This window comes from Meles meles, chromosome 19 (genome assembly GCF_922984935.1).
Source record: "Meles meles chromosome 19, mMelMel3.1 paternal haplotype, whole genome shotgun sequence".
Taxonomy (NCBI): Eukaryota; Metazoa; Chordata; class Mammalia; order Carnivora; family Mustelidae; genus Meles; species Meles meles.
Genome location: NC_060084.1, coordinates 18,111,606 through 18,139,338, shown reverse-complemented (window position 1 = coordinate 18,139,338; position 27,733 = coordinate 18,111,606). Strand labels below are relative to the sequence as shown.

General features: G+C 57.6%; 1 protein-coding gene across 4 annotated transcripts; it reads left to right on the top strand.

The window, feature by feature from the left end:
* Positions 1-9,221: 9,221 nt before the first annotated feature.
* On the top strand, positions 9,222-25,302 carry RIPOR1 (RHO family interacting cell polarization regulator 1). 4 transcript variants are annotated; one of them, XM_045987953.1, is made up of 23 exons: positions 13,807-16,115; positions 16,947-17,073; positions 17,191-17,343; positions 17,511-17,589; positions 18,270-18,293; positions 18,381-18,434; positions 18,583-18,735; positions 18,838-18,901; positions 18,998-19,041; positions 19,115-19,240; positions 19,623-19,771; positions 19,847-19,976; positions 20,060-21,129; positions 21,310-21,766; positions 21,851-21,972; positions 22,854-22,986; positions 23,246-23,381; positions 23,481-23,642; positions 23,908-24,066; positions 24,199-24,395; positions 24,485-24,568; positions 24,684-24,774; positions 24,919-25,302. In XM_045987953.1, exons 1-23 carry the CDS (start codon positions 16,097-16,099, stop codon positions 25,014-25,016), a joined length of 3,831 nt encoding a protein of 1,276 aa, XP_045843909.1. In that variant the 5' UTR covers positions 13,807-16,096; the 3' UTR covers positions 25,017-25,302. The 4 variants fall into 4 exon arrangements, with proteins under 4 accessions (XP_045843908.1, XP_045843907.1, XP_045843906.1 ...); XM_045987952.1 differs by lacking the exon at positions 13,807-16,115 and adding an exon at positions 9,222-9,382 and having other exon boundaries at positions 20,060-21,766; XM_045987951.1 differs by having other exon boundaries at positions 13,802-16,115; positions 20,060-21,766; positions 21,854-21,972.
* Positions 25,303-27,733: the final 2,431 nt, after the last annotated feature.

Genomic DNA, 27,733 nt, shown 5'->3' with positions numbered 1-27,733 from the left:
CCAGATGCTACCCCCATTCATCCAGTTGCATCAACAGTCCCTAAAATCCCACCTCCCCAAGCCCAGCTGCCCCAGATTCTCTCAGAGTTGACACGGACATGCACGCTCACACCCTCAGCTCATCTGACCGCGTGGGTGCCGTCGACACGGTTCCCCTCCTGCTCCATGTGAAAAACCTCCTGCCAGGGACAGCCGATGTGAAGGCTGCTTTTGTGTGGGCAGCAGACTCTGTAATTTTGCATTTGAAATTTTTAAAAAGTATTGCAAATTAGAAAGTTTGTGCATGTGTGATTTCTGGGGGCTAGGAAGGGTGAGAAGGCTTGGCATCTCGAAAGCACGTTAGCTGTATTCCTATGGTTTTCTAGATTTCCAGGGAGAGCCAGAGGTTGTCATTATGCGGAAGCTTAGCAAGGAAACAGAGGTGATGTGGGGGGTGTTGGAAGCTCTGCAAACACTCTGGTGTGAGCCCCTGAAGTTCAGGGCCCTGATTTAATAAGGGCTGCCAGTGTCAGGGGGAAAAAATAGCAATTCTGCCGTCTCACGTGGTACAACAAATCTGGCCTTCTAGATAGGAAAAGCCAGGACTGAGAAGGGGTGGGGTGAAAGACGATGTCACCAGCTCCTCTCACGTTTCCTGCAAGAAATCCCTGCGGAGAAGAGACTCCTGGCTCAGTGAGTCACTGGCTGTATAAGCCAAGAGAGGTGGAAAGCAGATTCCAGGAAATAAGCAAAAGGGATCTTGGGGGAAGTTTTCGGCTTTAGTGTGAAACTGTCAAGCCTTTCTGCTCCTGGGGGAACTGGAGGGAAAAACAAGAGCGAGAGTGATGACAGAAACAGCAAGGAACCAGACAGAGCTCAGGTGTGAGAGCCTGTGCCTCTGGGCAACTTGGAATAACCACGGATGAGCAAATGATGCAGGCAGCTTCGGAGAGGGAGAAAACACCCCAGTGTTCAGGGTGCTGAACACTTTCCTAACGCAACAGATATTTACAGAGCATCCATCCAGTTCCTGTGCTGGGCACCGGGCATGGAGTAGTGAGCGAGACTCCACAGCCCGACTCAGCAGAGCTTTCGGCCCCTTAGCAAGTAATCACACGCACTTATGCCAAGTGACAACGAAGAAGCCTCAGGGGCACGAGGCCACTGTGGGGATCCTAAAAGGCTGCTGCTGCTTTTTTTTTTTTTTTTTTAAGATTTTATTTATTTATTTGACAGAGAGACAGCAAGTGCAAGTAGGCTGGGTGGCAGGCAGGAGAGGGAAAAGCAAGCTCTCCACCAAGCAGGGAGCCCGATGGGGAGCTCCATCCCAGGACCCTCGGGATGATGACCTGAGCCAAAGGCAGACGCTTAACTGACTGAGCCACCCAGGCGCCCCTCCTAGAAGGCTTCTTGACACCTCCAGTAGGATTGTCCAGACACCAAAAAGGACAGGCTGAATTGCCACGGGGGGCCTGAGATAGAGAGAGCAGGGCTGTTTGGAAGAAGTGAAAGATTGGTTTTGGGAGCAGATCCACAAGAAAAGACTGGACGGATCCCTTCTCTTTGTCCATTTTGGGTAATCTGTTTGCTTACAAAGTTTTGGAGGGGTTGCAACTCCTAAGTGCCAGGCAGCCTATTGGGCACTTTCTGTTTATTTGTAATTCAATTCACCAGTGTTTACTGAGCTCCCTGACCAAATAGCTGGGCCCAGGCACGGAGCAGGCAGAGGGCACGGCAAAGGCAGAGGCCCAGAGCTGGAACCCCCCAAAGAATCTCAGGGAAACGTCAGTCCCTTAGGCTGGAGTACAGTAAGGTAACTGAGGTCCACAGGCATACAGAGCTGGTCTTCAGACTTCGTCGAATGGGGAGCACCATGAGATCTGGTGCCGAGAAGCCAAGACTGAGCGGAGGAGGTCCCACCTCAGCACATTCTCTTCTATGTGACGTTGGAGATAATTAACCCCAGGAACCGAACAGCTGCCACCACCACCCTTCAGGAATTCGGGCCCTCCCTGCTTGACGTCCAAGCCACACTCCCGCTGCACATCTCCGGGGGAGAAAGGAATCTCATTAATGCCTTTCAGCAGATGTGCTGGCCTGGAGTCACCTGCACACCAGTCCCCTTGCTGGGACAGTCCCTACGAGCACCCTGGGCTCTCAAGGGCCCAGGCTGATGGCTGCTTCCTCCCAGGCCATGAACCTGCCAATTCTCTGCGTATCAAGCTCCATGGGCTCTCAAGAATCCTGACTTGGCTCACAATGGCATCTGGGGGAACAGGGGAGCTCCAGAGGGGAAGGTAAGAGCCTAACCTCGGGTCCCATCTGAGCCTGGCAGCTGGTTCGCTGTGGTGTACTTGATAACTTTTGAGATCTAGGACCTCTGAGTCTGAGAATGAGGCAGAGTGACTGGACCTGGGTCTGGCCTTGGTGTGTGCAGCCCATGTAGGAGCAGCTGTGCCTTTCAGAAGGGGAGGCAGACAAGGCTGTGGAGGGAGCAGCATGGGCATCGTAAGCATGACCAAGAGGCTCCTGAACTCACCTGGAGTCCAGGGAAGGCGTTCCAGGGGAAGCTGATGTCTGAGCTGAGGCTTCAAGGGTAGGCAGGAGTCAGCCCAGTGAAGGAAAGAGGAAAAAGATGCACAGGACAGCTGCGGAGGCATGGGAAGCAGGCTGTATTCAGGGAGCAAAGTTCAGGATAACTGGAGCCAGGACCTCCTGGGGAGGAACTGGCCAGAGAAGAAGGACCCATGGGGAATTGGGAAGGAACAGGGTCCAGTATGCAGAGGCCATCAGCTGCGGTGTGGAGAATGGACCAGGCTGGGTGAAACCAAGGACACTAAAGAGGCCAGGAAGGAGGTGCAGGTGGTGCTCTGAGGGTGAGGTGGCGGGGTGGAGGGTAGAGGACAGACCTGGTGGCTGGTGGGGGTGGTCAGGGAAAAGGCTACCCAGACTAACATGAGAACCCTAGATGAGGAACAATTCTGAGGGGAGGACACGGAACGGACTTGACACAATGAGTTTGGGTTGCCCAAGGGTCAGCTTCGGGGGTAAAGGGAATGAGAGATTGGGGGGTTGCTGAGGCCCAAGGCATCACTGTGGGGATGGGAAGAAGGCCCTGGAAGTTGTGAGGATGGCTTGGAGAAAAATACTAAGTGTGAGAGAAGGGAGCCCAACACCCCACCAAACGACATGAAGAGAAACAGCCAGAGATGCAGCTAGAAATCCAAGAAGAGCAGTCACACAAGCCAGAGAGAGTTTCAGAAGAGAGGGAGGATTGTGTATATTCAGCACGCTTGGAACAGGTCCAAGGAGGAGAGGAGCTGGAAAGTGGAGGGTCAGGGAGCATTTGCAAAGAGGCTTCAGAGAGTGGAGGATGTTTTAATGGTGGTCATGGGGTTCCCAGTGACTGTGATATGCCACTAGGTTCGAGCGTGAGGAGAGCTGCCACTGCATAAGGCTGAACAAGTCGTGCGCTGCACACTCCAGGGGCTACCCATCTGCAGAAACGGAACTTAGGGCAGGGGTCGCCTCCTGGAGCTGGGCAGTATTTTGTAGAATGCGCGGCTGCAGTGTGGATGGTTCCCACACGGTGGCGCCAAAGACCAATACTGCACTTCCTAGGTACAGATGGGGCAAGGTGGGGGTCAGTTCCCCATCCTCCGCCCCAGGATCCTCTTCTGATGGGTGGAGGGATGTGACCACATACAGGGTGACTAGAACTTTCCCCACTACAGTGCCCTCCAGATCTGTCAGAACAGTTCTGCTAGTGGTAGGTACTCAAAATAAACTACACATCACTCAATGTAGCCTTTGGCAAGGGGCCTAGCCTGAAACGGTCCCAGGGGAACAGCTCATCCCATGACCTGGGAGAGGCGTGGACGTCCCTCCCTACTTGTCCTTTGGGAGAACAGAGTCAGGAAGGAAGGAAGGACGCCTGGCCCAGCCTGTGGGACACAATCACCCCACACCCCAGCACGGCTCTGCTCACAGGCCCCCCTGGAGGCCGAAGCTGCATCACTGGGGGCTACAGCAGAAACCCCAGCCCGCCTGGGGCAGAGTCCCCAGGGAAGTCACCTGTGGAGCCTGGCAACCCTGGGCTAGAAAGATGCCTACTAGGTGCAGAGGCTGGCCTGGAATTGCCTCAAGAAGTGGGGGCCGTGCTGTCTTTGAAAACAGTGACATGTTCACTGCCAACCATTCTTTGTACAAATAAGTACAAAGAAAAAAAAATAAGACCAGGTGAATTTACAATGCCCAGAGGTGATGGTCACTGACAGCTCTCAGGGCCAGTGGAGGCAGGTTTGTCCTGAGGAGACTTTTGCGACTAGAGAGCAGGCAGCTGTTCTGGTGCTTTCCTCACTCCGTGTTTATTGTGTGGAGCACCTTTCCCTGTGGAGAGACAGAAACCCTCACTCCCTACCCTACCCTGACTGGAGCCTGATGCCTCTCAGACCTCCTCTCCCTCTGCTGCAGCCCACATGACTTACACACAGCAAGCTCACTGCCACCTCCGAGCCGTTGCCCTGCTGTTCCCTTGGCCTGGAATATCCTTTCTCTGGATCATTCCATGACTGTTTCTTTCTTGTCATTCAGTTCTCGGCTCAAAGAGGCCTTCCCTGAGCACCTTGACTAAAGGTGCCCCTCAGCGCCATCCCTCAACGTCGCATCAACCCTGGTTGTTTTCTCCAGTTCCTTCCCCTCTCTCTGAAGTCATCGTACTTAGGCGCTAACTTGATGATGATCGGTCTTCTTTGGCTGGAATGTAAACTTGAGAGCAGAGACCTTGCCTGTCTGGTCTGCCACTGTGTCCCCAACACCCAGAACGATGCCAGGTACCTAAGAGGTGTTTGATCCGTGCCTGACTTCCATCTTCAGTGGCCACAGAGCTTGCCCGGGCTTACGTGCGCCTCAAGCATTCTGTCGCCCACTGATGATCACGAGGACTGCACTGTCCCTTTACCCCTGGCAAGCAAGCCAGTCTCAGGCTTAGATCTTTTCTTGCCTGTACAACTCTTTCTTAGGGATGAATTTCTTGAAATGGATCTGAAAGGGGTTTGCACTTGACATCCTGAAATATACTGAAAAAACTACTCTTAAACCCTCAAACCAATTCCCACTCTCTCGAGAGTGTTCACTCACACACCGTCCCTCACTACCTATCTCAGAGGCAAAAAAAGGAAAGGGGGCTCTTGTTGCTGTTTATATGTGCATTGTATGGATTATGAATGAGACGGAGCCCATCTTCAACTTGCTGTTTTGTTGGCTGAATGGATGGGTTCAGTTAAAGCATCAGAAGAGAAGTGGCTTCGGGAACCAGGAGGTGAGGGTGGTAAAGCTGGGACTTGAACGTGGAGCAGCAACCCTGGCCCTTGCCCTTTGACCGACGCAATGGGAAGTAGAGTCTCGCCTGGGGCTGGAGGGGAGTGGAGGTTGGTAGCAGGTACACACAGACTCACAAGCCCCTACATCCTCCCTCTTGAGCCATCACCTGCCCCCACCACTCACAGACTCTGTCCCCCTTTCTGGGGAGTGAAGTTGCATATCAGGGAGCTGTAGCCGTGGAGGCTGTGGGGCAGGCTGAGGGAAGCCTCCATTTTTCTGGGTTTGGGGATTTGAACTGCTCTACTTCCCGAAGTGGAACAAGCTATATATACCCTACGCGAGGACCTGGGGTTCGCTGTGGTTGTCACCACCCTCTGCTGAAAAGAGGGACCTTTCTCAGGCACGAGCCTGTCCCTTCAGGAATGCAGACTCATGGTGCTCATGGTTAGAAATGGCAATGGGTTCGTGCTCCGCCCCACCTCCCAGCCTGGCGCCAGGCTGGGCACGTGCTCCGGGAAGCATGGCGGACTCAGAGCGCCACTGATGAGGACTCAGCGAGCTGAGACGGAGCTCAGACTCTGCCCCTTCCTAAGCACAGGACCATGGAAAAGCTCTGCCTTCCCTGAGCCTCAGGTGGCTCCTCTGTGAAATGGGTTTCAGCTCTGTCCTTCCTCACCTGGTTCATGGTTGTTGGGGAGAAGCTGGAGAGGCCTCCAACACTCCACAGGCCTCAACTGCCATCCCTCCTTCAAGGTGCCTGGGCAAGGGGAGGAGGACAGACGAAGCCTCAGGTGTCCCATCTGGTCACTGCCGCCCTGCATGCTTGGCCCCGGGAGTCACAGGATGGGGGGCCAAGCCTGGTCACAGACAAGGACAGTTAGCAGTAATGGGTGCTCAGAAGGGTTGAGTGGGAAGCCAGAGCATGCAGGTTTCTTGGAGGAGGTGACCGTTGAATCCTTTTCCGAGTAGGTAAGAGGGAGGTGCAACCCAAGTAGAAGGGAAGCTGGGAGAAGAGACAGGCCAGAGTGTGGGGACCACGCTCAGGGAGTCACAGGTAGAATGGCACAGGGGAACCAGAGCAGCGAGGAGCGGCAGGGTGCATGGGAGATGAGTAGGTGAGGCCATCGGAGCCCAGACCTCCCAGGTCTTAGAGGCTCCGCTGTGGGGTCTGGACTTACCCTGAGGGCAGGGGAGAAGCAGTGCGACCTGAATTATGATTTAGAAGATCATCTGAGCTGTTAGGCAGAGAACAACTGTAGGGACTAAAGGTGGAGGCAGGGAGGCCGGAAAAGACGTTGGGCCGGGCCTAGGTACCAGCTGTGACCACTCAGAGACCCAGCCACACGCAGAACAGAGTGGCTAGGAAGGACGAGGGAATCATCCATTAGAAGTGGAGATTTTGGGGGCGCCTGGGTGGCTGGGTGGGTTAAAGCCTCTGCCTTCAGCTCAGGTCGTGATCCCAGGGTCTTGGGATCGAGCCCCACATTGGGCTCTCTGCTCGCAGGGAGCCTGCTTTCCCCTCTCTCTCTGCCTGCCTCTCTGCCTGCTTGTGATCTCTGTCTGTCAAATAAATAAATTAAAAAAAAAAATCTTTAAAAAAAAACTGGAGATTTTCAGGGCACCTGGCTGGCTCAATCAGTAGAGCATGTAACTCTTGATCTTGGGGTTGTAAGTTCAAGTGTCACCTTGGGGGTAGTTTACTTTAAAAAAAAGAGAGATTTTCTGGAAGTGGAATTTCAGGATTCCAGAATAAGAAAGAATTCCTCCGACAGTGCTCTGGTGAGCTCCTACAGTCAGTGCTTCCTCATCAAAGCTCCGAGCAATGGCCCTGTGCCCCTGCCGTCCCAGGAGCCAGCAAGCTGCCCAGCTCTGAGTTCTCAGTGGGCATTTGTAGAATTAATTAATCGTCAGAATACTTGATGTGGGAGGTGAGGTGCAGGGAGGGAATGAATTTGAAACACGTCTTGGAGGTGGATCAACAGGACTAGAAGGCTGAATGAAGATGGGGGTGGGAGAGGTGATGTCATGGTTCCTACGTTTTGTTTTGTTTTTTTTTAAGATTTTGTTTTTTTATTTATTGGACAGAGAGAGACACAGCGAGAGAGGGAACACAAGCAGGGAGAGTGGGAGAGGGAGAAGCAGGCTACCTGCAGAGCAGGGAGCCCAACGCGGGGCTTGATCCCAGGACCCCTGGATCATGACCTGAGCTGAAGGCAGACGCTCAACCGAATGAGCCACCCAGACGCCCCGTTCATGCATTTTCTCGTTCATTCACTTCATTCATTCATTCACTAGCTCATCTGAAAAAAATACATATACGTGTGTGTGTGTATTGTTTTTTAAGTAGGCTCCACATCCAGTGCGGAGCCCAATGCAGGGCTTGAACTCACGACCCTGAGATCGAGACCTGAGCTGAGATCTAGAGTCGGACACATAACTGCCTGAGCCACCCAAGTGCACAACCATCTAACATATATTTCTCCAACTCCTACTTGAGCCAGATGTGGTGACAAGTACTTCCATGCTCCCTGCCGCCAGAGAACTTAGAGACCCAAAGTGAGGCTTTAGGCACATGAGTGCACATGGGCACACGTGCTCCCTGGTGCTGATGAGTGACATGACGGTAGTCCACAGGACATGGGGAGAGAGAGTAACAAGGAGAGGCTGTCTTCGGAGGTGGTGGTCACGGGATGGCTTGCAGAGGAGGTGACTTTAGAGGTGGACAGGGACCAACTCGTGCCAGTTTTGAGAGCTCCAGAGAGGCCAGGCCTCTGGCTCAGGTGGGAGCCTGAGTGGAGGTCGGTGCTTTGCAGAGATGAGGCAGAAAGGAAGAAGAGTCCTTCAGGGGCCTGTCATGAGATCTGGTGGGTCATCGAGAGGCTCGAACAGGAGAGGGCTCCGAGCATGGAGGACTGCTTGGGATGCTCAGCAGTGGATGGATGGAAGCCTTGGGACTGGGTGATGCCGTAGGGTGGGGAAATAAAGAGAACCCTGTCCCTGAAAGCAATCCCCAGGTTCAAAGTCTAAAGAGAGATGTGCTGCAAAGGAAGGCAAAGAGGAGGGACTGGGAGGCCTGAGAACTGGAGACGGTGAGGTGTGTCTCTTGGAAGAGTTGGCAATGGAGAGAATGTCAGTGCCCCTGAGGGCCTCTGCCACCCATCACAACTTCTGGATTGTGAAGACCAACCTGGGGTGCAGATATCCAAGAACCTCTGAAGGCCCTTCAGCCTGCTCCTGGTAAGTCTGTGCTACCTCTAAAGGTGAAGGACTACGGAGTGAAACCTGAAGGGTGAGGCCCAGAGCTCTTAGCTCCACCTTGACCCACTCAAGGGGAGAGGCAGTATTCCGGTCCCGTATTGGGAAGGACTGGGCTCTGGTCCCCTAGGCCAACATACCCAAGCCCAGGGACTCAGATGCTGCAATGCTCTGTGAGCAAGGCTTGAGGCTCCCCAGAAGCCAGTAACCAATGAGTGGTGAATGCACGGCCAAGTGTCGAATGGCTAGGCTTCAGGCCCCCTTGTTCCCCTCCCGGAAACTACCCAATCCTTTCTTCCAACCAACCCAACCCAGCAGTGGCTGCTCCAGACCTGTTTCAGGTGGTCACAGATAGGAGGGCCTGAAAGAGCTCTAGAGACCACAGATTCTGAGAAGGGGTCAGGCAAGCGGGGTCCCCGGCGCACACCGTTTTGGGCTCTGTGTGGGAAGGAATGGGACTGGCTTTGCTAGTAGCGGCCCAGTTCCCGCGGATCCCGACCACCGACCGCCGAGAACTCCCACCGCCTTCGCGTCCTCCAGGGCCCCGCCTCCCCACAGGCTGGCGGACCCCGCGGGCCACTGGCCTGCCCCGTTACCCGAGAGGGCGGAGCGAGCCGTGGCCGCCTCCCCGGGTGCGGGAGCCGCGGGAGCGCAGTGGGTGGGGCCCGGCGGGCCGGGGAGGAGCGGGCTGGCTGGGCGGCGGGCGGCGGGCGGCAGGAGGGGCGGACGCCACCGGCGGCGGCGACAGCGGCAGCTGCGACGCGACCAGGCCAGGCAGGGACGCCCGCACAGAGAGCGCGAGGTCCGCGCAACCCAGCGCAGCCATGTGAGTGTCACCGCCGTTTCCCGGCCCCGCGGGCCGTGCCGAGGATGGGCGCGGCGCTCCCGGTGCTTCCCCATCGGTCCCGGGTCTGCTGCCCCCGCTGCGGCCCTGTCCCACATCGACCCATCCCCGGGACCCGAGCCGTGCGGTGTGTTTCCTCCCCTCCCCCCGGGCGCGGAGGACGCCCACAAAAGCCGCCGCCTCTGGGCCTTCTTCCCTCCCAAGGCAAGGCCCAGGCGGCCCTTGCCCCGGAATCTGTGGTGGGCCGGGCCTGACGGCGGGCCCAAGGCGCCAGCCTGGGCGCTGGCAGGAGCGCTCTCCGGGAGCCCCCGCTGTCCTCGTCGCGGGGGGGCTGAGCTGGGAGTGGGGAGGGGGCGATAAGGGTGCAGGCCAGCCTCCGAGATGAGCTAATCTTCCTCGTCCTACCGGCTGGCCTAAGCGGCTTTGGGGCTCGGCCGAGGTGGCCGATCCTGGCCTGTGGCCGGGCTTTTCACCCAAATGGCTGAATCTGGAGATGATCTCCCCGGCCTGGCTGGGTAACAGACCCTGTCCCGGGGAATGGGAATGGGAGGCAGATGAGGGGTCTCTGCAAGCTGCCAGGCTTGGGCACCCTGCAGAACTGTTTTGGGGAAGGAGCTGCTCACCAAGGCTAGGGATCTGGCTAAGTCTGCCCTGGGCACCTTCTGTCTGCCGGCTCCCTGTTGAGGTCTGAGTCCAGTCTCCCAAACTGACCCTTCCCAGCCAGTTCTACTGGACTGATCCTAATTCGGGTCCAGACTAGCTGGCGGAGTACCTACTGTGTGCAGTCTCATATAACAGATATAACAGTGAACGTGCCCGGGCCACCATCTGTGGGACCTCACCCTGGGCCTGCAGCATTCACCCGAGAACAAGCTAAGGAGGAAGGTTATAGCAATCTGACAGATGCAGAAGCAGGCCCAGAGAGGTTAAGTAATATTCTCAAGGTTACACATCTGGCTTGGGGAGAAGTGGGAACTAGAGCCAGATCTGAATTTTTGCCATTGCACTACCACCTTTGTGGGACGGAGGGGATGTGGGGAATGAGAACTGAAGAGTGAAGTACAAAATACTCCAGCGAGACAATCGGGCCTGGCTTAGCTTCCACTTCCACCCCCCCTCCCCCTCCTGAGTTCTGCGGGGCAAGCAGCTAGAGATAGAGGCCTGATGTGGGTAGGGGTGAGGGGAGCATGCAGGGAGCCAGGCTGGGTGGAAAGACAGGTGAGGAGGGCAAGGCTCAGTCAGCCCTGGCCTTCCACTGTGGCTGGGGACTCCCGACCCTGCCAGGACCGGCCCAGGGGAGGCCACCAGGCTTCCAGGGCACCGCCAGCCCGGGAATGTGACCAGCTGACCAGGGAGGGGGCCGGCAGGAAGTGAAGCCACAGGGCCGCCTCCGCCTGGTTCCGGGGTGGGGGGTCCTAGGCGCATTGCGCGTCCCCCTCCCTCCCGCTCAGGCAGCTGTGGCATGACGTCAGCAGCCGAGGTTGGGGGTCAGTCGCCATGGAGACAGGAACAGGTTCGGTTAGGGACCCCATTCTTGCAGCCGCCCCTTGCCCCGGTTATTTTTAGCGTCTGTTTACCTCAGTCTGGGGCAGCCCCGTGCCTGGGCGGGGCTGAACAGGGGAGTCCTGGCGAGCCTGCTGGCCTGGCCTGGCACACCGCTGAGCTGGGCAGTGCAGGTAGTGAGACGTCCCGTCCCACGTCCCACACAAATGCACCACTTTGGCATAGAGGGTATTGGGGGTGGAGGAATTTGGGGACCGGGGTGGGGGTTCCATTCCCTTCTGCCTGGAGCTGGCTGTGCTACAGGGCCCATAATCTTTAAGACCTGGGATCTTTCGCATGTCCAGAACAGACTTCGGGAGTAGCATGAGTCCAGAGAGTCCCCTGGCTGCCATCATTCAGCCCCCATCAGTTAAGGTGGGCCCTCTCCCTCAGCGCAAAGGGGCTCGGCTCTTTCTCTCCCCTGCCTTTCCACCCACTGAAATGGTCACTCAGGTGGCTATTCGGATGGTCCTTTGGTGAGAGTACAGACCAACAGTTACACGTCTTGGTCCCTGTCAGGGACTAGGGAGTTGGTGGCAGCAGAGCCCCGGTCAGAAAAAGAAAAGCGTTGGTACAGTTAGCCTACCCCGATTCTAGCCTGCCTACCCAGTTCCAGAATCCCAGGCGTCCCCACCCTGCCCTGCGCCCCAGCGAACAGGACGCTACTTGCTGATAGAATCAGAAAGCGGGGAAGGGACGAGGAAAACTGTATGCAGGATAGGGGAGTTGGGGTGGGCATGAACTTGAAATCTGCCCCTTCAGCAGCCCAGGATCTGCTCCTCCTGTGTCCAGGCAGCACAGCTCACTAAGCCCCCTCCCTCATCTCCCTGGTGTGCGGCCCAGAGGGCACAGCAGTGAACCCCACCTGCAGGCCCCTGCCCCCAGAGTTCACAGTCTGCTTGGAAGACAGACGCTAAAGGAGAACTGACAAACTGCGTGGCCTCAGGGATCAGAGGAAGGAAGCTGTGAGGCGCCTGAAAGGGGGAACCAACCCAGGGCAGGCTTCCTGGAGGAAGAAGTCATAGGCTAAGACTTGAAAAAAGAGAGGGAGTTGTTCAGGCGGAGAGAATGGGAGGAGGGTACAGGAGCAAAGGCAGCCACTGCTCCAAGGCTGAAGAGCCTTGCGGGTATCCGGAGGGTCACGGTAGCTGGAACAGAGACCGTGAGTAGAGCAGGGGGACTGAGTGGAGGACAGGTTGAAGGTATATGAGGGGAGGCACAGAGCCTGAAGGGTGGTGGGGGTCATGTCAGAGAATCAAGACTTTATCCCTGGGGTAGGGGGTCACCCATGGATGATTCACAAGAGTCAGAGAGAGGGATGTTAAAGACTTAGAGGCCTGGGGTCCAACCGGCTGGATTTGAATCCTGGCCCTACCACTTACCAGCTGTGTAATCTTGGGCAGATTAACAATTATTAATAACTGTAGTTAATATTTGTCATGTGCTTAAAATGTGGCAGTGTGTCCACCCCAACTTCCCGACCCCACGTTCAATTTTCCCTTCCCCAAACACTCCCTGGAGAGAGAAGTAGCTCATTGCAGACTCCCAGCAGCCCCGGGAGCCAGTCATTGTCATTATGCTCATTTAACAAAGGGGTATCTGAAGCCCAAAAAGGTTAAGAAATGTCATGCCCAAGGTCACACAGCCATTTAGGTTTCTCATCTGCAAGATGGGGCTAAAAGGATTTTTACCCCTGTTAGGACTGTTACTAGAATTAAATAAGATGATGTTTGTTAATTAAGTGCAGGGCCTGGCCTATAGGAAGCACTTGACAAAGCATGGTTTTTGGCATTGTCAGATGACTGGAATTTTAAGAAGAGCAATGTTGTTATTGAATAAATAATGCAGGGGCCGCCTTTGGCTCAGTAGAGAATGCAACTCTTGATCTCGGGGTCTTGAGTTCAAGCCCCACATTGGGCACAGAGCATATTAAAAAATATGTAGATAGGCAACCATGTAAAATAAAGCTGGATATCCTTAAGAAAAAAGAAAAAGAATGAGTCATTGTGGATTACTATGGAGACAGGGAACCCGTTAGGAAGTTGCAGTAGGGTTCTAGGTGAGAGGTGGTGACAGCTTGGACCCGAATTCTAACCACGGGAGTAGAGATGAGGGGTCAGATTCCAGAGATGGCAGAAGTGGGCGGCTGAGTGGATGTGGGGATAGCGGAGACAGAGGCGTCCCAGATGACTCCTCGTTTCTGTGTTGAACAACTGGGTTAAGAGGTGATGGGGTGTCACAGGGAGGTTGACTGAGAGTCAGGTTTGAGATGGGGACTTAAACTCAGCGCATGCCCACAGCCCGCTCTGCATTGTCGCTCAGCTTCCGGGGAGGCAACCAGCAGGCCGTTGGATATAGAGGCCTGGTGCTCGGAAGAGTCGTTGGGGCAAGGAAGAGATAAGGAAGCTGGCAACATTTAGATGGCATTGAGGTGTGGGAGATGTACCCAGCCCAAGGGTGAGGAGGACGAGGCCCTTCCGGGATGATGAGAAAGACGGATCTCCTGTGGGAAAATAAGATGCAGAGCCGGGGGGTGGGGGGGAGGTGGAAAACCAGGAGCATGTTGTTGCCTCTTGAAATTCAAGGGAAGGAAGGGCTCAAAGGAGAGGAAGAGAGCCACAGAGTGGAAAGCCTTACTGAGATCAAGCATGATAAGAACTAAGCCTTGGACACTGGATTCAGCAACAGGGAGGTCACTGACCAGTCAGGGGAGTGGTGGGTGTGGAAGGTGGACAGGGGTGGGAAGAGAACTGGCTGGTGGCAGAAAGGAAATTGAGGTAAACATCTCTCCAAGAAATTGGACTCTGAAAAGGTGAAATGGAGCGATGGGTGGGGTTGCTGGAAAGAGACGTGGGGTCCACAGAGGGGTCATTTCATTGTGGAGTTATTGCAGTCAACTTTATATCAAAATACAGCTAAAGAGAGGGGGCATGTCCTAAGTGTACAGCTCAGCCCATGTTTTACAAGGGAACACACCCACATAGGATCAGGAAATAGAACCCAGATTAGAAAATAGAGAGGAATGCCAGCACCCTGGAAGCCCCCTTGTGTCCCCTTCGGGCTACGACTCCCAAAGGGTAACTAGTATTTGGACTTCTGTCACCATAGATGAGTTCTGTCTGTTTTTGAACTTCATATCAAGGGAACCCTACACACGTCCTCTGTTGCAGTCCTGCTTCTTTATGTAGGATTCACTGGTAGTGTCACGTGCGGTTATACGTTGTCTATTCTTTTTGCCGTATGGGGTTCCATTATGTATGGATGGGCATCTGGGTAGTTGCCAGGGTTGTTTTCATTTTTCATGTGGGAGTGACTCGAGCTTATTGGAGGCTTGTGGAGAAAGTCCGAAATACTCATCGTTTATGAGAAGGAAGAAAGATGAGTAGGGCCACACGTGAGGATTTCCCAGGTGGGAAACGAGATCCTGGCCGAGGTTGAGAGAATGGCTCTGTGGATCCAGCCCAGCCGCTGTGTGAGGCCCCCTGACAGCTAGCCCCCGCCCCATGTGGCAGCACAGAGAAGGCAGGGAGGTGGGTCGCCCAGCATTGGCTTCTGTCAGGTAGGAGAGAAGCACAGAGTGCTGGGATATCAGCAGGAGTGGAGGCTGTGGCTCTAAGCTGGGGAGAAGGGTGTGCAGGGAAGAGAAGGTAGGAGGGAGCTGGCAGAGAGAAGGGAAGCAGAGGCCAATGGTGAGGTCTGTGCAGGATGGTTGTCTCTGCAATTCCGGGCTGTATCTCTGGTGACACACGCTTGGCACAGAGTTGTCACTCAGTGAATAGTTGAAGAAATGAGCAGAGGGCTCAAGAGGTCTCAGGCAGAAGATGGGGAGGTTGGAGGTGATGGAGAGAAACTCAAGGTTAGAGTCACTGTGGCTGCAATTTAGGAAAGGGGCATTCCAGAGCCAGGCGTGTTCCCATGGAAGGTGGCTGAAGGGAGCAGAAGGGCCAGGGCTGGGCAGGCAATCCACAGGAGTACGCAGTTGCTAGTATCGGGTGCACAGCACCTGGTCTTCAAGGAGAGAGGGGAGGATAGCACTTCTCAAACTGGAGTCCTTGGGTACCTTGCATCTGAGTCTATAGGGGAGTGGTGGGCTTGTTGGAAATGCTGAGCCCTCCCAGCCTCTCAGGGAGAAAGTAAGCAGAACGGAGCATCAAGGAGTATTTACAGGATGGGGGAGCATCCAGCCCTGCCAATGCCCACTAGTCCCTGGGCATGGTAGCCTCTATTTAGGCTGGAGGTGGATGAAGAAAATTCAAGGAAAAGATACTGGGGGCGGGAAAGGGCCAACACCAGGGAAATTCAGCTATGTGAGCTGGTGGCCAGAAGGAGGGGGCCTCATTCTAGGATGCATCTTCTATTAGAGAGGAGGCCCTGGCTGGGAAGTGGGACCTGATCCTCTTCCCTGGGGCCTGGGGGTGCTGGGGAGTCTCCCTAGATTGAGCACCTCCTCGCGGATGGGGGCTATGTCACTCTGTACCCAGTTCCATCTCTGCTTCCTTCTTGGGGCAGCAATAAGCTTGGTCCAGGCCCATACTTTTAGCCCCTCTCTCTTCTCCGCCTCCCAGACTCCTCATGCTCAGTCCCTGACTCTGCCCTCCATTGGCATAGACCCTCCACTCCACACCTACAGTCGTTCCTTCCACTACCTCAGCACGGCCTTCCAGTCCTTGCACACTCAGAATCCCAACTCGCAGCCCTCTCTGTGCTTAGTCCTCTCTCAGGACACCTCGGCAGCCGCTGTGGGAGCCCCTTAGTCTCACTACATCCAATCCAGCTTCCACTCGGGGTCTTCATCCCGTTTATCCCTCCTTGTTCGCCGCCTCGCTCAACTCCCTTTACCCTCCTAACCCCCCGCCGAGAGGACCCACTTCAGTCTCCTCCCCCAAGGGAGCCCCCAGGCACCCCTCCCAGAGGCCCGCCAGTCCCAGGGCCCGGTGCCCCCCCTGGTCCAGCCGGTCCCGCCCCATCCCCGCGGGCTGAGTCAGGCGGCAGGAACTGGGCGGGGGGCGGCGCCGGGAGGAGCTGAAGCCGGAGCCGGAGTCGCTGGGAGCGAGCGCGGAGCCCAGCTCGGCCAGCACCTAGTGGCCCTGGGCCTGTGGGGACACAGGGGTGGGAGGGCAAGCACAGGGGGTGGGGAGCTGTCCTGGACCTACCATGAGTGCCAAGAAGAGAGGTAGGACCCTCTGGGGCTGCGAAGGCTCTGGGCTGGCCACAGGGGGTGTGGGCCGGACTCTGGGGTCCAGGGGCACGTGTTTCGTTGGAGCAGGGTGGGGGTCTGCGGAGGATCCCTTTCCGCTAAGGGTGCGGGCGAAGGCGTCCATCTGTGACTCAGTTTCTAGGTCGGAGTCACAGGAAGGTGGTGGAGGCAGGGCACTTTTTGGCACTGCCCCCCACTCTGGGAATCCCCCGGCCGCTGGGCGCTGGGAGGGCTCTGGCGTCCCAGCGCTGGCGAGCGGGTGGGGGCTGGAGGGGAGTAGTTTTCGCGGGGAGGGCGGGTTGCGAGAGCCAACCCCGTGCCTGTCGGGCCTGTCGGGCAGCTCCGCTGGGCTCAGAGTGTGCACCCCACCCGGTGACCTCCCGCGGGCTCGCGGGGTGGGGGCGCGGGAGCTTCTGGTCACTGTTGCGGGCAGTGGGGGGTGAGTTCAGGGGCAGGGCTGGGGAGCCCGCCCCGCCCCCCGGGTAAACAGGCGCTTCCGCACATTCTTCGCGCGCCCCGCCCCTTTCCTGCCCCTTCCCAGCCGGGGGAGGGTCCCCGCGCGACCCCCCTTCCTGCCCCGCGACAGGCGGAGCCTGCACCTCTGCAGGAAGTGGGGGCCGAGCCGAGGCCACGCTGAGTCCGAGGCCGAGTCGCCCGGCCGCCCTGTCATTAGCGGCGGGGCCGGCGGGGTTGTCGGACTCCGGGCGTCAGGCGGTGTCCGGCAGGACTGAGATACAGAGGCCGGGCCTCCGGAGGGGGCTTCAAAAGTCTGACTGGCGCTGGACACCCGCCCTCGCCACCCCCCAGGGAGCCCCGCGCGGACTCATTCCATGATGTCCCTGTCCGTGCGGCCGCAGCGCCGCCTGCTCAGCGCCCGGGTCAATAGGAGCCAGTCCTTCGCAGGCGTCCTCGGCAGCCACGAACGGGGGCCCAGGTACGCAGCGGAGGGGAGCTGATGGGGTCAAGAGAGTGTGACAGGGTTGGAGCTGGCTATGCAGTGAGGGTCTGGGGACTCGTTCTTGGACCTTTCTGAGTGTAGCCTCTTCTTCAGGAGCTTCCCAGCCTTCAGTCCCCCGGGGCCTCCACGGAAGCCCCCAGCGCTCTCCCGAGTATCCAGGATGTTTGCCGTGGCGCACCCAGCCCCTAAGGTCCCTCAGCCTGAGCGGCTGGACCTGGTGTACACTGCGCTCAAGCGGGGCCTGACGTAAGGAACTCCTCCCATTGCCTTATCCCAGGACCCCTCCCGAAGCCTTCATCCCCTTTCTGCTAGTAGGAACCCTCCCCAGCCTTATATCTTCTTCCCACTGCCCGTACCCTGGGCTGCTGGGGCTGCAAAGGTAAGCTAATTCTTGTAGTTGCCCCTTTCCCCAGGGCCTATTTGGAAGTGCACCAGCAGGAGCAGGAGAAACTCCAGGGACAGATTAGGGAGTCCAAGAGGAATTCCCGCCTGGTGAGTAAAGGGTTCACAAGGATGCCTGGACTACTGTTCTTTGCCTTTGTGGTATGGGGGACTGGGTAGCACCAGCCGCGGGTGACATCAGGGTTGTTCGCTAGGATGACTTAGCCCAGCTGTGACTAGAAAACAGGATACCAGGAAAGGCTGGGGCTGGGCAGGTTTCTAGCCCCGCCTTACCCAGGCTGTGTACAGTTTCTGCCCAGGACTTGCCATGGGAGCTTTCTGTGGGGTGGGTCAGACTGCCACAGACACGGACAGCAGGAGACTACATTGCAGTAGTACTGATAGTCCTGGTTCTTCCCCAGGAACAAGTCAGAGCTTCCTAGAGGAGAACACCTCTGCTGGGTCTTGAAGAATGAGAGTTCCCTGGTAGAGAGAACCTCTTCCTAGTGGGTGCAGGAAAGGGAGTGGGCCAGGGGAGGGACCCCAGGGGAGGAAGTCAGGGGAGGGGTACAGGAGGGATCTTGAGGACCAGACCCTATGTCACTAACATCCACCAAAGGCCAGGCATGTGGGAAGGTGAGTCAGTCCATGCTTTGAGTGGAGCAGCTGTGGACTGTGGTAAGGGGGGGGAGGCTGTGCAGGAGGGGAGTTAGCTGGCTCTGGGTGGGCAGGTGCCCCTGCTAGAATGCTTCCCATGCCGCCTAAGTGCTTCCTCTCATCCTCCCCTGCAGGGCTTCCTGTATGACTTGGACAAGGTGAGTGTGTAGAGAATGGTGTTGGAAGAGGTTAGCTCATGGGGAGGGTAAAGGGCTCTGGCCCCTCCTGACATACCTCTCCCTCAGCAAGTCAAGTCCATCGAACGCTTCCTGCGACGGTTGGAGTTCCACGCCAGCAAGGTATATGGGCAGCACACACGTGTGCGCACAAGTGGGGCTGGAGACTGATATCACGGGGATGGGCAGGGGGAGGGCTAGGCAGGCCCTGGTTGAGCAAGCCTCATAGTGAGTCTCAAGTCCCCCAGTACCACCCCACTCATCTGCCCAGATTGATGAACTCTACGAGGCATACTGCGTCCAGCGGCGTCTCCGGGATGGTGCCTACAACATGGTCCGTGCCTACAGCACTGGGTCCCCGGGGAGCCGTGAGGCCCGGGACAGCCTGGCCGAAGCCACTCGAGGGCATCGTGAGTACACAGAGGTGAGAGATAGGTGTCCTTGAGGCAGAGGCACAGGGCATAGCAGAGCTGGTGAGAGAAGACTGGTTCTTGACCCCGCTCTTGTCCCTGCCCACCCCTCTCAGAGCATGTGTCTGCTGGAGAGTGAGCTAGAGGCACAGCTAGGCGAGTTCCATCTCCGGATGAAAGGTACTAAGTGGATGGGGGTAGACTGTTGCTGGGGAGAGGGAATTGTTTGCCCAGGACCCCTCAACATGGCTCATCTTCTTCTCCCCCAATTCCCAGGGCTGGCTGGCTTCGCCAGACTGTGTGTAGGTGATCAGTATGAGGTATGAGAACATGCAGGGCTGGGGTGGGAGGGTCGCAACACCAAGGGGTGCCTCATCCTGCCTTTTTACCTAGATCTGCATGAAATACGGGCGGCAGCGCTGGAAACTACGGGGCCGAATTGAGGGTAGTGGAAAGCAGGTGTGGGACAGTGAAGAAACCGTCTTTCTTCCTCTTCTTACGGAATTCCTGTCCATCAAGGTGATGTATCTTCCCAGGACCCAAAGGGCAACGTGATCCTGTGACTCCTGTGAATATGTGACCCCCATGACCTTCGTGATGCTGTGATTTTCTCATAATATTCTCATCTTGTGAATATTTGACCTCCTGGACCTCCGTGAGGCTGTGACCCCCATGACCTCTGTGACCCCACAAACTCAGACTTCTGTGATCCCCATGTTCCCAGGCTGCTTTAATCCTCCATGGCCCCCCATCACTCAGAAACTTCTAATCCCTGCAACCTTCCCATGGTCCCATGACCCTGTGACTGTCATATAACCCCTGTGCATGTTCAGACTTCTGATCTCCCACAGCCTCATGACCCCTATACCCTTGTGACCTCATGATGCATTCCTGGCTACAGGTGACAGAACTGAAGGGTCTGGCCAACCATGTGGTTGTAGGCAGTGTCTCCTGTGAGACCAAGGACCTGTTCGCTGCCCTGCCCCAAGTGGTGGCTGTGGACATCAATGACCTCGGCACCATCAAGCTCAGCTTGGAAGTCACATGGAGGTTGGTGTTGCTGAGCGCCTTGGGGACAGATCCAGGGGACCTGTGGCACCTGCTAACAGCCTCTTTCTTTCCCAGCCCCTTCGACAAGGATGACCAGCCCTCAACCGCTTCCACTGTCAACAAGGCCTCCACAGTCACCAAGCGCTTCTCCACCTATAGCCAGAGCCCACCAGATACACCCTCACTTCGGGAACAGGCTTTTTATGTGAGTCGCAGCCCAGGCTTAGGCCCCACCATTCCCCAGGGGTTCCTTGGGGTGGTCCTGAAATGCCCTTTCCTCTCTCCCAGAATATGCTGAGGCGGCAGGAGGAGCTGGAGAATGGGACAGCATGGTCCCTGTCATCTGAATCTTCAGACGACTCATCCAGCCCCCAGCTCTCAGGCACTGCCCGCCACTCTTCAGCCCCCAGGCCTCTGGTGCAGCAGCCTGAGCCTCTGCCCATTCAGGTCACCTTCCGTAGGTCTGAGACCCCCACCTCTAGGCCTGTGGATGAAGAGAGGGCCATAGCCCCAGCCCTGGCCAATGGGCATGCCCCCTACAGCCGGACTCTGAGCCATATCAGTGAGGCCAGTGTGGACGCTGCCTTGGCTGAGGCTTCAGTGGAGGCTCTGGGTCTAGAAAATCTAGCTCAGGGACCTAGCCTGCATGCACACCCAGATCCCACCCATGGAGAGCAACCTGGTCCTGTCCCTCCTGCTGTGGACGCTCTGCATTCTGCCACAAGCCCTACCCTCAATACAACAGGCCCTGCCCACACATCTACAGACCCAGACCTGTCTGCACATCTAGACTTGGTTCACAAGGTCACGGATGCTAGCTCTTCTGAACTGCCAGGCCCCACCCATACCACTACAAGCTCGACCTCTAATGCCATTAGCCCCAGCCACAGTGCTCCAAGCGCCACTCACACTACCACAGGTTCCACCCACAAGGCCTTGGTCTCTACCCGTTCCACTACAGGCTCTACCCCCAGTGCCACAACCCCAGCCCAGACCACCGCAAGACCCACGGAGGAAGCAATGCTTTCTGCCCTCGCTACTGTAACTCCTACCCCCAATACTATAGGCCCTGTACAGACGACCACAAGCCCTGTCCACACGACCACAAGCCCGACCCATACTACTGCAGGCCCCTCCGGTGCCACTGCAAGTCTCACCTGTGCCACTACAAGCCCCGCCCACACTATTGCAGGCCCCACCCATGCCTCTACAAGCCCCACTCACACTATTGCAGGCCCCGCCCCTGCCACGACAAGCCCCACCCACACTCCTGCAAGCCCCGCCCATGCCACTACAAGCCCCACCCACACTACTGCAAGCCCCGCCCATGCCACTACAAGCCCCACCCGTGCAACTATAAGCCCCACCCATGCCACTACAAGTCCCGCCCACACTACTGCAAGTCCCGCCCACACTACCACAACCCCCTCAAAAACCATTGCAAGCCCTCCCCATACCGCTACAACTCCTACTCACAAAGCCAGAATGTCAACTCACACCACTGCAAGTCCTGTCCCCAAAGCTAAGGGCCCAGTCCTGAGCTCTACCAGTTCTGCAGACCACGCCCTGCTTCCCAGCCCCTCTGCGACAAACACAGACCCTCTCCTCCCAGGCATCCACACCCTGTCTGGCAGCCACCCGGCCTCCTCTCCTTGCACTCAGGCAGACCCCATAGACCCCAGCATCTCCTACCCAAGTCCTGCCTGTTCCAGTTGGGAACCCCTCACACGTCACTCCACAGACGCCCCAGGGGAGCCCATCCTTCAGAGCCCAAGCCCACCTCCTTTACCTCTAGCCCCTGCACCCCAGCATTTAGACCTTAGCTTAGCCATGGCCACCCGGGCCCCGGTTCCAGGGGCAGCTGGAGGGACTGGGGATAGGAGGCTGGAAGAGGCCCTGGGGGCCCTGATGGCTGCCCTGGACGACTACCGTGGCCAGTTCCCTGAGCTGCAGGGCCTGGAGCAGGAGGTGACCCGGTTGGAGAGTCTGCTCATGGTGAGGCGGGCCGGGCGGGCTGCAGCGGCACAGGGAGGGCAGCCCGGCGGTGGGCGGTGGTGCTAACTCTCTCCACAACCCCAGCAGAGACAAGGCCTGACTCGCAGCCGGGCCTCCAGCCTGAGTATCACTGTGGAACATGCCCTGGAGAGCTTCAGCTTCCTCAATGAGGATGAAGATGAAGACATGGATGGTCCTGGAGACAGGTGAGAGGGGGCCAAGTGAGGGGGAAGAGGGAAGGTGAGCACCAGGTGAGGGAGAAAGGCCAGAAAGGGGAACAGGTGAGGTGGGGCCAGGTGGAGCACACAAGGAGAGCAGCAAGATGGGGGTGGGGGGACAGGCAGGAGAGGGTGCACCTGCCAATGGGGACATCTGTATTCACCCCCCCACCCTGTGTAGTCCTCATGTGTCTTTGATGTCTGTTTCTAACCCCATCTGTGTCCCCAGAGCTTCTGACCTCCCTCCTCCCGGTCCCTGCAATGCGTGCCTTTCCCGTGGGGCCCTGTCAGCTCCCGATCCTCCAGCTCCACCTCTTTCCCCTGGCATCACCTCGGATCTACCCTCTGAACAAGCCCTTTCAGTGCCTGTCCATGCGTCCTGGGTCCCCCAGCATCAACCCCTTCTGTCTCAACCCAGGCTTCCCCAGAGAACCCAGCCCCGTGGCTCCCTGTCCCAGAGGGGCCTTTGCCAAATCCCGGCTGAGGGTTGTGCCCAGCCCCGCCTCCCTCTGCTGCTGCCCAGGTTAGGACCCCGTGCCCTGCACGCTTTGGGCCATAACTCTTTGCAGTCCACGTTGTGTAGACCATCCCGCCTGCACCCCTATTCCTACCTGTCCGAGCCCCAGAGGTCCCGGCGGTTGTAGCTGGAGGTGGCAAAAGGCAGACAGATCCTGGAGATCCCCGCTACCACCTGCTGGCCCTAGTCCCTTCCTCCTTCCAGAATTCCTCCACAAACTTACCCTTGTCTCTGTTGTCTGTGCACATCGTCTGTTCTTCCATTGTGGGGATAGGGTGACCTTAATAAAAATACACTGGTGACCACATGGTGACGTGTGCTCCTGGGGTGGTTGACCCCATTTTTCTCTCAGGCCCCCAAACAGCCTGGAGCCTGGGGCTGAGGACAGCCTCGACTTACCCAGTGCCCGCCCCCTCAGCACGGAGTGTCCAGCTCTGGACGCTGCCTTGGTCCAGCACCTGTACCACTGCAGCCGCCTCCTGCTGGTGAGGCTAGTGGTATTCCCCATACCCTCCTTTTGTAGCCCCTTTTCCCAGGGAGCCCCGCACTTCAAACCTGGCCTGCCATGCTTCCTCTGACTTACACTCCCCACCGTCCCAGGGCCCTAGCATTGGGCTCTGGTTGAGCCTCCCATACTCTGGCTACCCCCACCTCTCCGTGCATGCTGGGACTTGTAGTCCCTGGGCTCCACCCTCCCCAGTCTTTGTCCTGAGGTCTTAGTTGCCTGGCACCCCTATTCTCCAGAAACTGGGCACCTTTGGGCCCCTGCGCTGCCAGGAGGCATGGGCCCTGGAGCGGCTGCTGAGGGAGGCCAGAGTGCTGGAAGCTGTGTGCGAGCTTAGCAGGCGATGGGAAATCCCTGCCACCTCTGCCCAGGAAGGTAAAGGCCCTGTCAGCCCAGAAGCTCCTCCCTTACCCAGCCCCCTCTACATGCCGCCCTCCTGCTCAGTTGCTGATGCTCGTCTGCACCTCCTCACAGTGGTGCAGTTCTCAGCCTCCCGGCCCGGCTTCCTGGCCTTCTGGGACCGGTGCACAGAGGGACTCAGCCCCTTCATCTGCCCTGTGGAGCAAGTCCTTCTCACCTTCTGCGATCAGTACAGTGCCCGTCTCTCCCTGCGCCAGCCAGGCCTAGCTGAGGCTGGTGAGTGGGCTGCCTCTCTGCCCCCTCTGCCCTCCCTTCTCAGATCCCCAGTGGTGGGACCTCGGGAAAAGCCAGGTCAGCCCACACAGACCTGCTGAGCTGAGCACTAGGAAGAACTAGCGAAGGCTGTTCTTTGCACAGAAGGACCCAGAGGGGTAGGGTTTGGATAGGGGACTCCTGGACCTGAACCTGGGACGGGAGCATTCTTCCCTATAAGGGCCCGGGTCTATCCCAACCCTGGGGCCTGCGGCACTGCCTCCCACAGTGTGTGTCAAGTTCCTGGAGGATGCCCTAGGGCAGAAGCTGCCCAGGAGGCCCCAGCCAGGCCCTGGAGAGCAGTTCACCGTCTTCCAGTTCTGGAGTTACGTGGAAGCCTTGGAGAGCCCCTCCATGGAGGCCTATGTGACTGAAACCGCTGAGGAGGGTGAGGCAGAGGCCCTGCTCACAAAGCGGCCTGACCCTGTGGGTGGGTCTGGAGGTGTGGGTGGGAGCAGGAGTGCACAAAAGACCCCACCCCAGGTGGCTCCACCTTGTCCCGCCTCTCCCTTTCTTGCAGTGTTACTGGTGCAGAATTTGAATTCGGATGACCAAGCTGTTGTTTTGAAGGCCCTGAGGCTGGCGCCGGAGGGGCGGCTACTAAGGGATGGGCTTCGGGCCCTCAGCTCACTGCTGGTCCATGGCAACAACAAGGTCATGGCTGCGGTCAGCACCCAGCTCCGGAGCCTATCACTGGGCCCTGTCTTTAGGGAACGGGTGAGAGTCAGGCAGGCCTTCCCTGAAGCAAAGGCTGGGGTCCCAGGCTCCCAGTGCCTGGCTAAGTCTGCCCTCCCACCCTTACCTAGGCCCTACTGTGCTTCCTGGACCAGCTCGAGGATGAGGATGTGCAGACGAGGGTGGCTGGCTGCCTGGCCCTGGGCTGCATCAAGGTAACCCCTGCCAGCCCATCCCCTGCTTCACACCCCTTGCAGCTCCCTCAGCCCTGGGCCCTGGGCCTTTCCCGCCTGCTCCCTCCGCCTACCTCGATGTTCTCTCCCCCGGTAGGCTCCTGAGGGCATTGAGCCCCTAGTGTACCTGTGCCAAACGGACACAGAAGCCGTGAGGGAGGCTGCTCGGCAGAGCCTGCAACAGTGTGGTGAGGCCTAGGAGATGGGAGATATGGGGTCAAGTCAAGTTCGGGAACGTTTTGGCTGCTGGGAGTTGGCGTGAGATGGAGTCAGGCATGGGAGGGCAGAGGTGGGGCTAGGATCACTCCTGAGCCCATCCTTACCTGTTTCAGGGGAGGAGGGGCAGTCTGCCCATCGAAGGCTGGAGGAGTCCCTGGATGCCCTGCCCCGCATCTTTGGGCCTGGCAGCATGGCCAGCACGGCATTCTGAATTCCCTACCCACTGGCTCCCGGTGCCCCTTCCCTTCACTTTCAGGGCTTAGCAGGCACTGGCAGGGAGGGTGAGGGCTGGCTCCAGACACCTCTCCCCCACAGATTCCCATCCATGAAAATCTAATATATTCTTCCGTCTCTCTTGGGTTGGTAGAGTCAGTGCCCGCAGTCCAGTGCCTCCCAGCCTCGGCTCAGCACACTGGCCACAAAATCTGTCCCACCACACCCCTTGGTTTTATATTTTATTTACAGAGTTTTACAGAAAATAAAAAAGCAAAATGCCTTTCCTACGTGGCCTGGCCTGGTGTGCTTCTGACCATCTGCTGCAGCACCCTCCGGCCATGGCCCTTCCTGACACTAGCGTGTCTGCACTTGCAACCGTGGCAATGACTTCTGCTTGGGCCCTGGAAATTCAGGTAGAAGAGAGCCTAGAGACTGGAACTGGGGCTGGGAAAGAGAGCAGAGGAAGAGGGCAGTAGGCTGTTGCGGAGGAGGCCCCAGTCTGGAGACCAGGGGTGCCTGGAAGCTATGGGCCCAGGCTGGAGCCAAACTGTGGGGTTGGCTTAGGGAGAGCCCAGAGGTTCTAGTGCTGGGAATGACTCCCTGGCTGCCCAGCTGCGGACTCCAGGCACCCTGGAGGCAGAGGAGGGCCCCAGCGAAAAGCATGGTGAGACCTGGAGCTTCTGGCCAGAAGGGGGCAGCAGAACCCCGTCAGGGAATGCCAGGCTTCTGGGTCTAGCGGCCGTCAGCCTCGCCGTCAGCCTTGGCAGCTTCCTACCAAGGTGGCTGAGCTGAGAGGGAAGAGCTCTTTGAGGGCTGCATAGGAAGAAAAAGGAGATCCTCGCAGAGGGGAAGAGCTAGAGCCTGGGAGGCAGGAAATGCAGATAGCTGCCCCCGTGACCCTAAACAGCGAGTGTTTTCTCTCCCCAAGCTGCGTCCCCTCTCTGTAATAACAAACCTGACTGAACCCTGAGCTCCCACCCCCGACATGGCCAGACTGCTGCTTCAGGAAGCAGGGCTCCAGGGGGAGGGCTCACCTCTTCCCAGAGCTGCCTGGCACTTGAGTGTGTTAACCCCAGAAGGTTAAGAATTCTATGGGGGTGGGAGGGCGGGGATGGGATTTCTGGGCTTGTTCCAAAGAGGGTCTGAGGGAGGCCCACACCCAAGGCTGGACAAACAGGCCCTCTACCCTTCCTCGCTCCCTCCGGAGCTTTCACTGTTGTCCAGGGGCAAGGAAAACGGGCCCTCCCTACTCCCTGAGCCCACTCCGGTGTCTCAGTGCCTGGAGTGTCACCACAGCAGTGGGACACGCTGGGGAAAAATGTGTGTACCCGCACTCACAGGGAGCCAATGAGGTGCCAACAACCCCCCAAGGGGTTGTGGGGGGGTGACCCCGATGCCCAGGGAGCCCTGCTCCCCAGTGTTTTAGAGCTGTGTATGAGGAGGTTTGGCTGGGCCTTTAACCACCTGCTGGGGAAGCCAAGCTGAGCAGAAAAACGGCCAACAGGAAGGCGCACAGGAAACACCTGTGTGTGGATGCAGGTGGCTCATTCCAGAAGAGTCCGGGGCTGGGGTGGGGGTGGGGGCAGGCAGACAGCCCTTGACACATTGGCACAGCTCTGTGCTCTCGCTAACCGTGAAGGGTGGCATGGAGGGGAAGGGGGATGGTGAGCAGCTCGGCTTTTTGGGTGGTTGGCTAGGGTGGAGGAGATGGAGAAAACAAACAAGTGATGAGGACGAAACCAGCATCCAAAGTTGGCTATAGCTTGGGGCTGCCCCAGGGGACCCCTGCAGGAAGGTTGCAGTCCCAGAACTACCCCAAGAAGCCCCTTAGGTATCGGGCCCCACAAGAGGCCCACTGGTAGGGAAGGACTGTCCACTTGGATTCAGAGCGTGCATAGCCTGTGTGGTGGGGAAAGAGGAAGTGAACACTGGCTGACCAGGTCCTGGGAAAGTGCAGACAGGGGTGACTGGGCTGTCACGAGCTCACAGCTCAATCCACAGGAGAGGACAGGCCCTGGGCAAGAAGTAGAGGATGGAAAAATATCCCAGCTGGAGGTTAAATGGGGCTGCCACCAAAAGTCTGAGTGGCCTGCTTTCCAGTGCTGAGAAGGGATAGGGCCCCTCTCTATCCTCTACAAGGAGAGTGCTAAGACCGGAGTCTCGTACTCAGCTCTAGCTGAGAGTGGGTGTGAGGGTCAGGAGCCAGAATGAGGACACCATGAGTAGCCAGGAACAGGTGAAGTACAGTCAAGGCCAAGGCAACAAGAGCCTCGGTCTTTGCCACATCAAGCCTACCTAGTTTAGGATTATGTAAATCAACCCCAGAAAAGCCCCTCTCGCCAATGCCTTGAGGTCAGGCTAAATGGTCTCCTACCTCTAGGCTCATTTCTCTGAGCTAGTGGAGGGTAGGGAGAGCCCATCTCTCCTCTGGTACCCTCCCCTCCCCAAAACACACACAGCCTCACAAGGGCTTCCCACAGGATGATCCCCCCACCTCCTACCCTGCTGTCACACAGGTTCAGGGAGGCACTCATTCCTGCTGCCCCAGGTGATGGGAGTGGGCGCTGGTGACACGATCAAGAGTCAAAGGCGCTAGGGCAGAGAAAGCCTATGCCCAGCAGTCCTGTGAGGCCTGTGCCAGCCTCTGTGAGGGGGGCAGAGGAAGTGTGATACTCTGAGGAGTGCCCTGGCAATCAAGGCCACAACCATGCC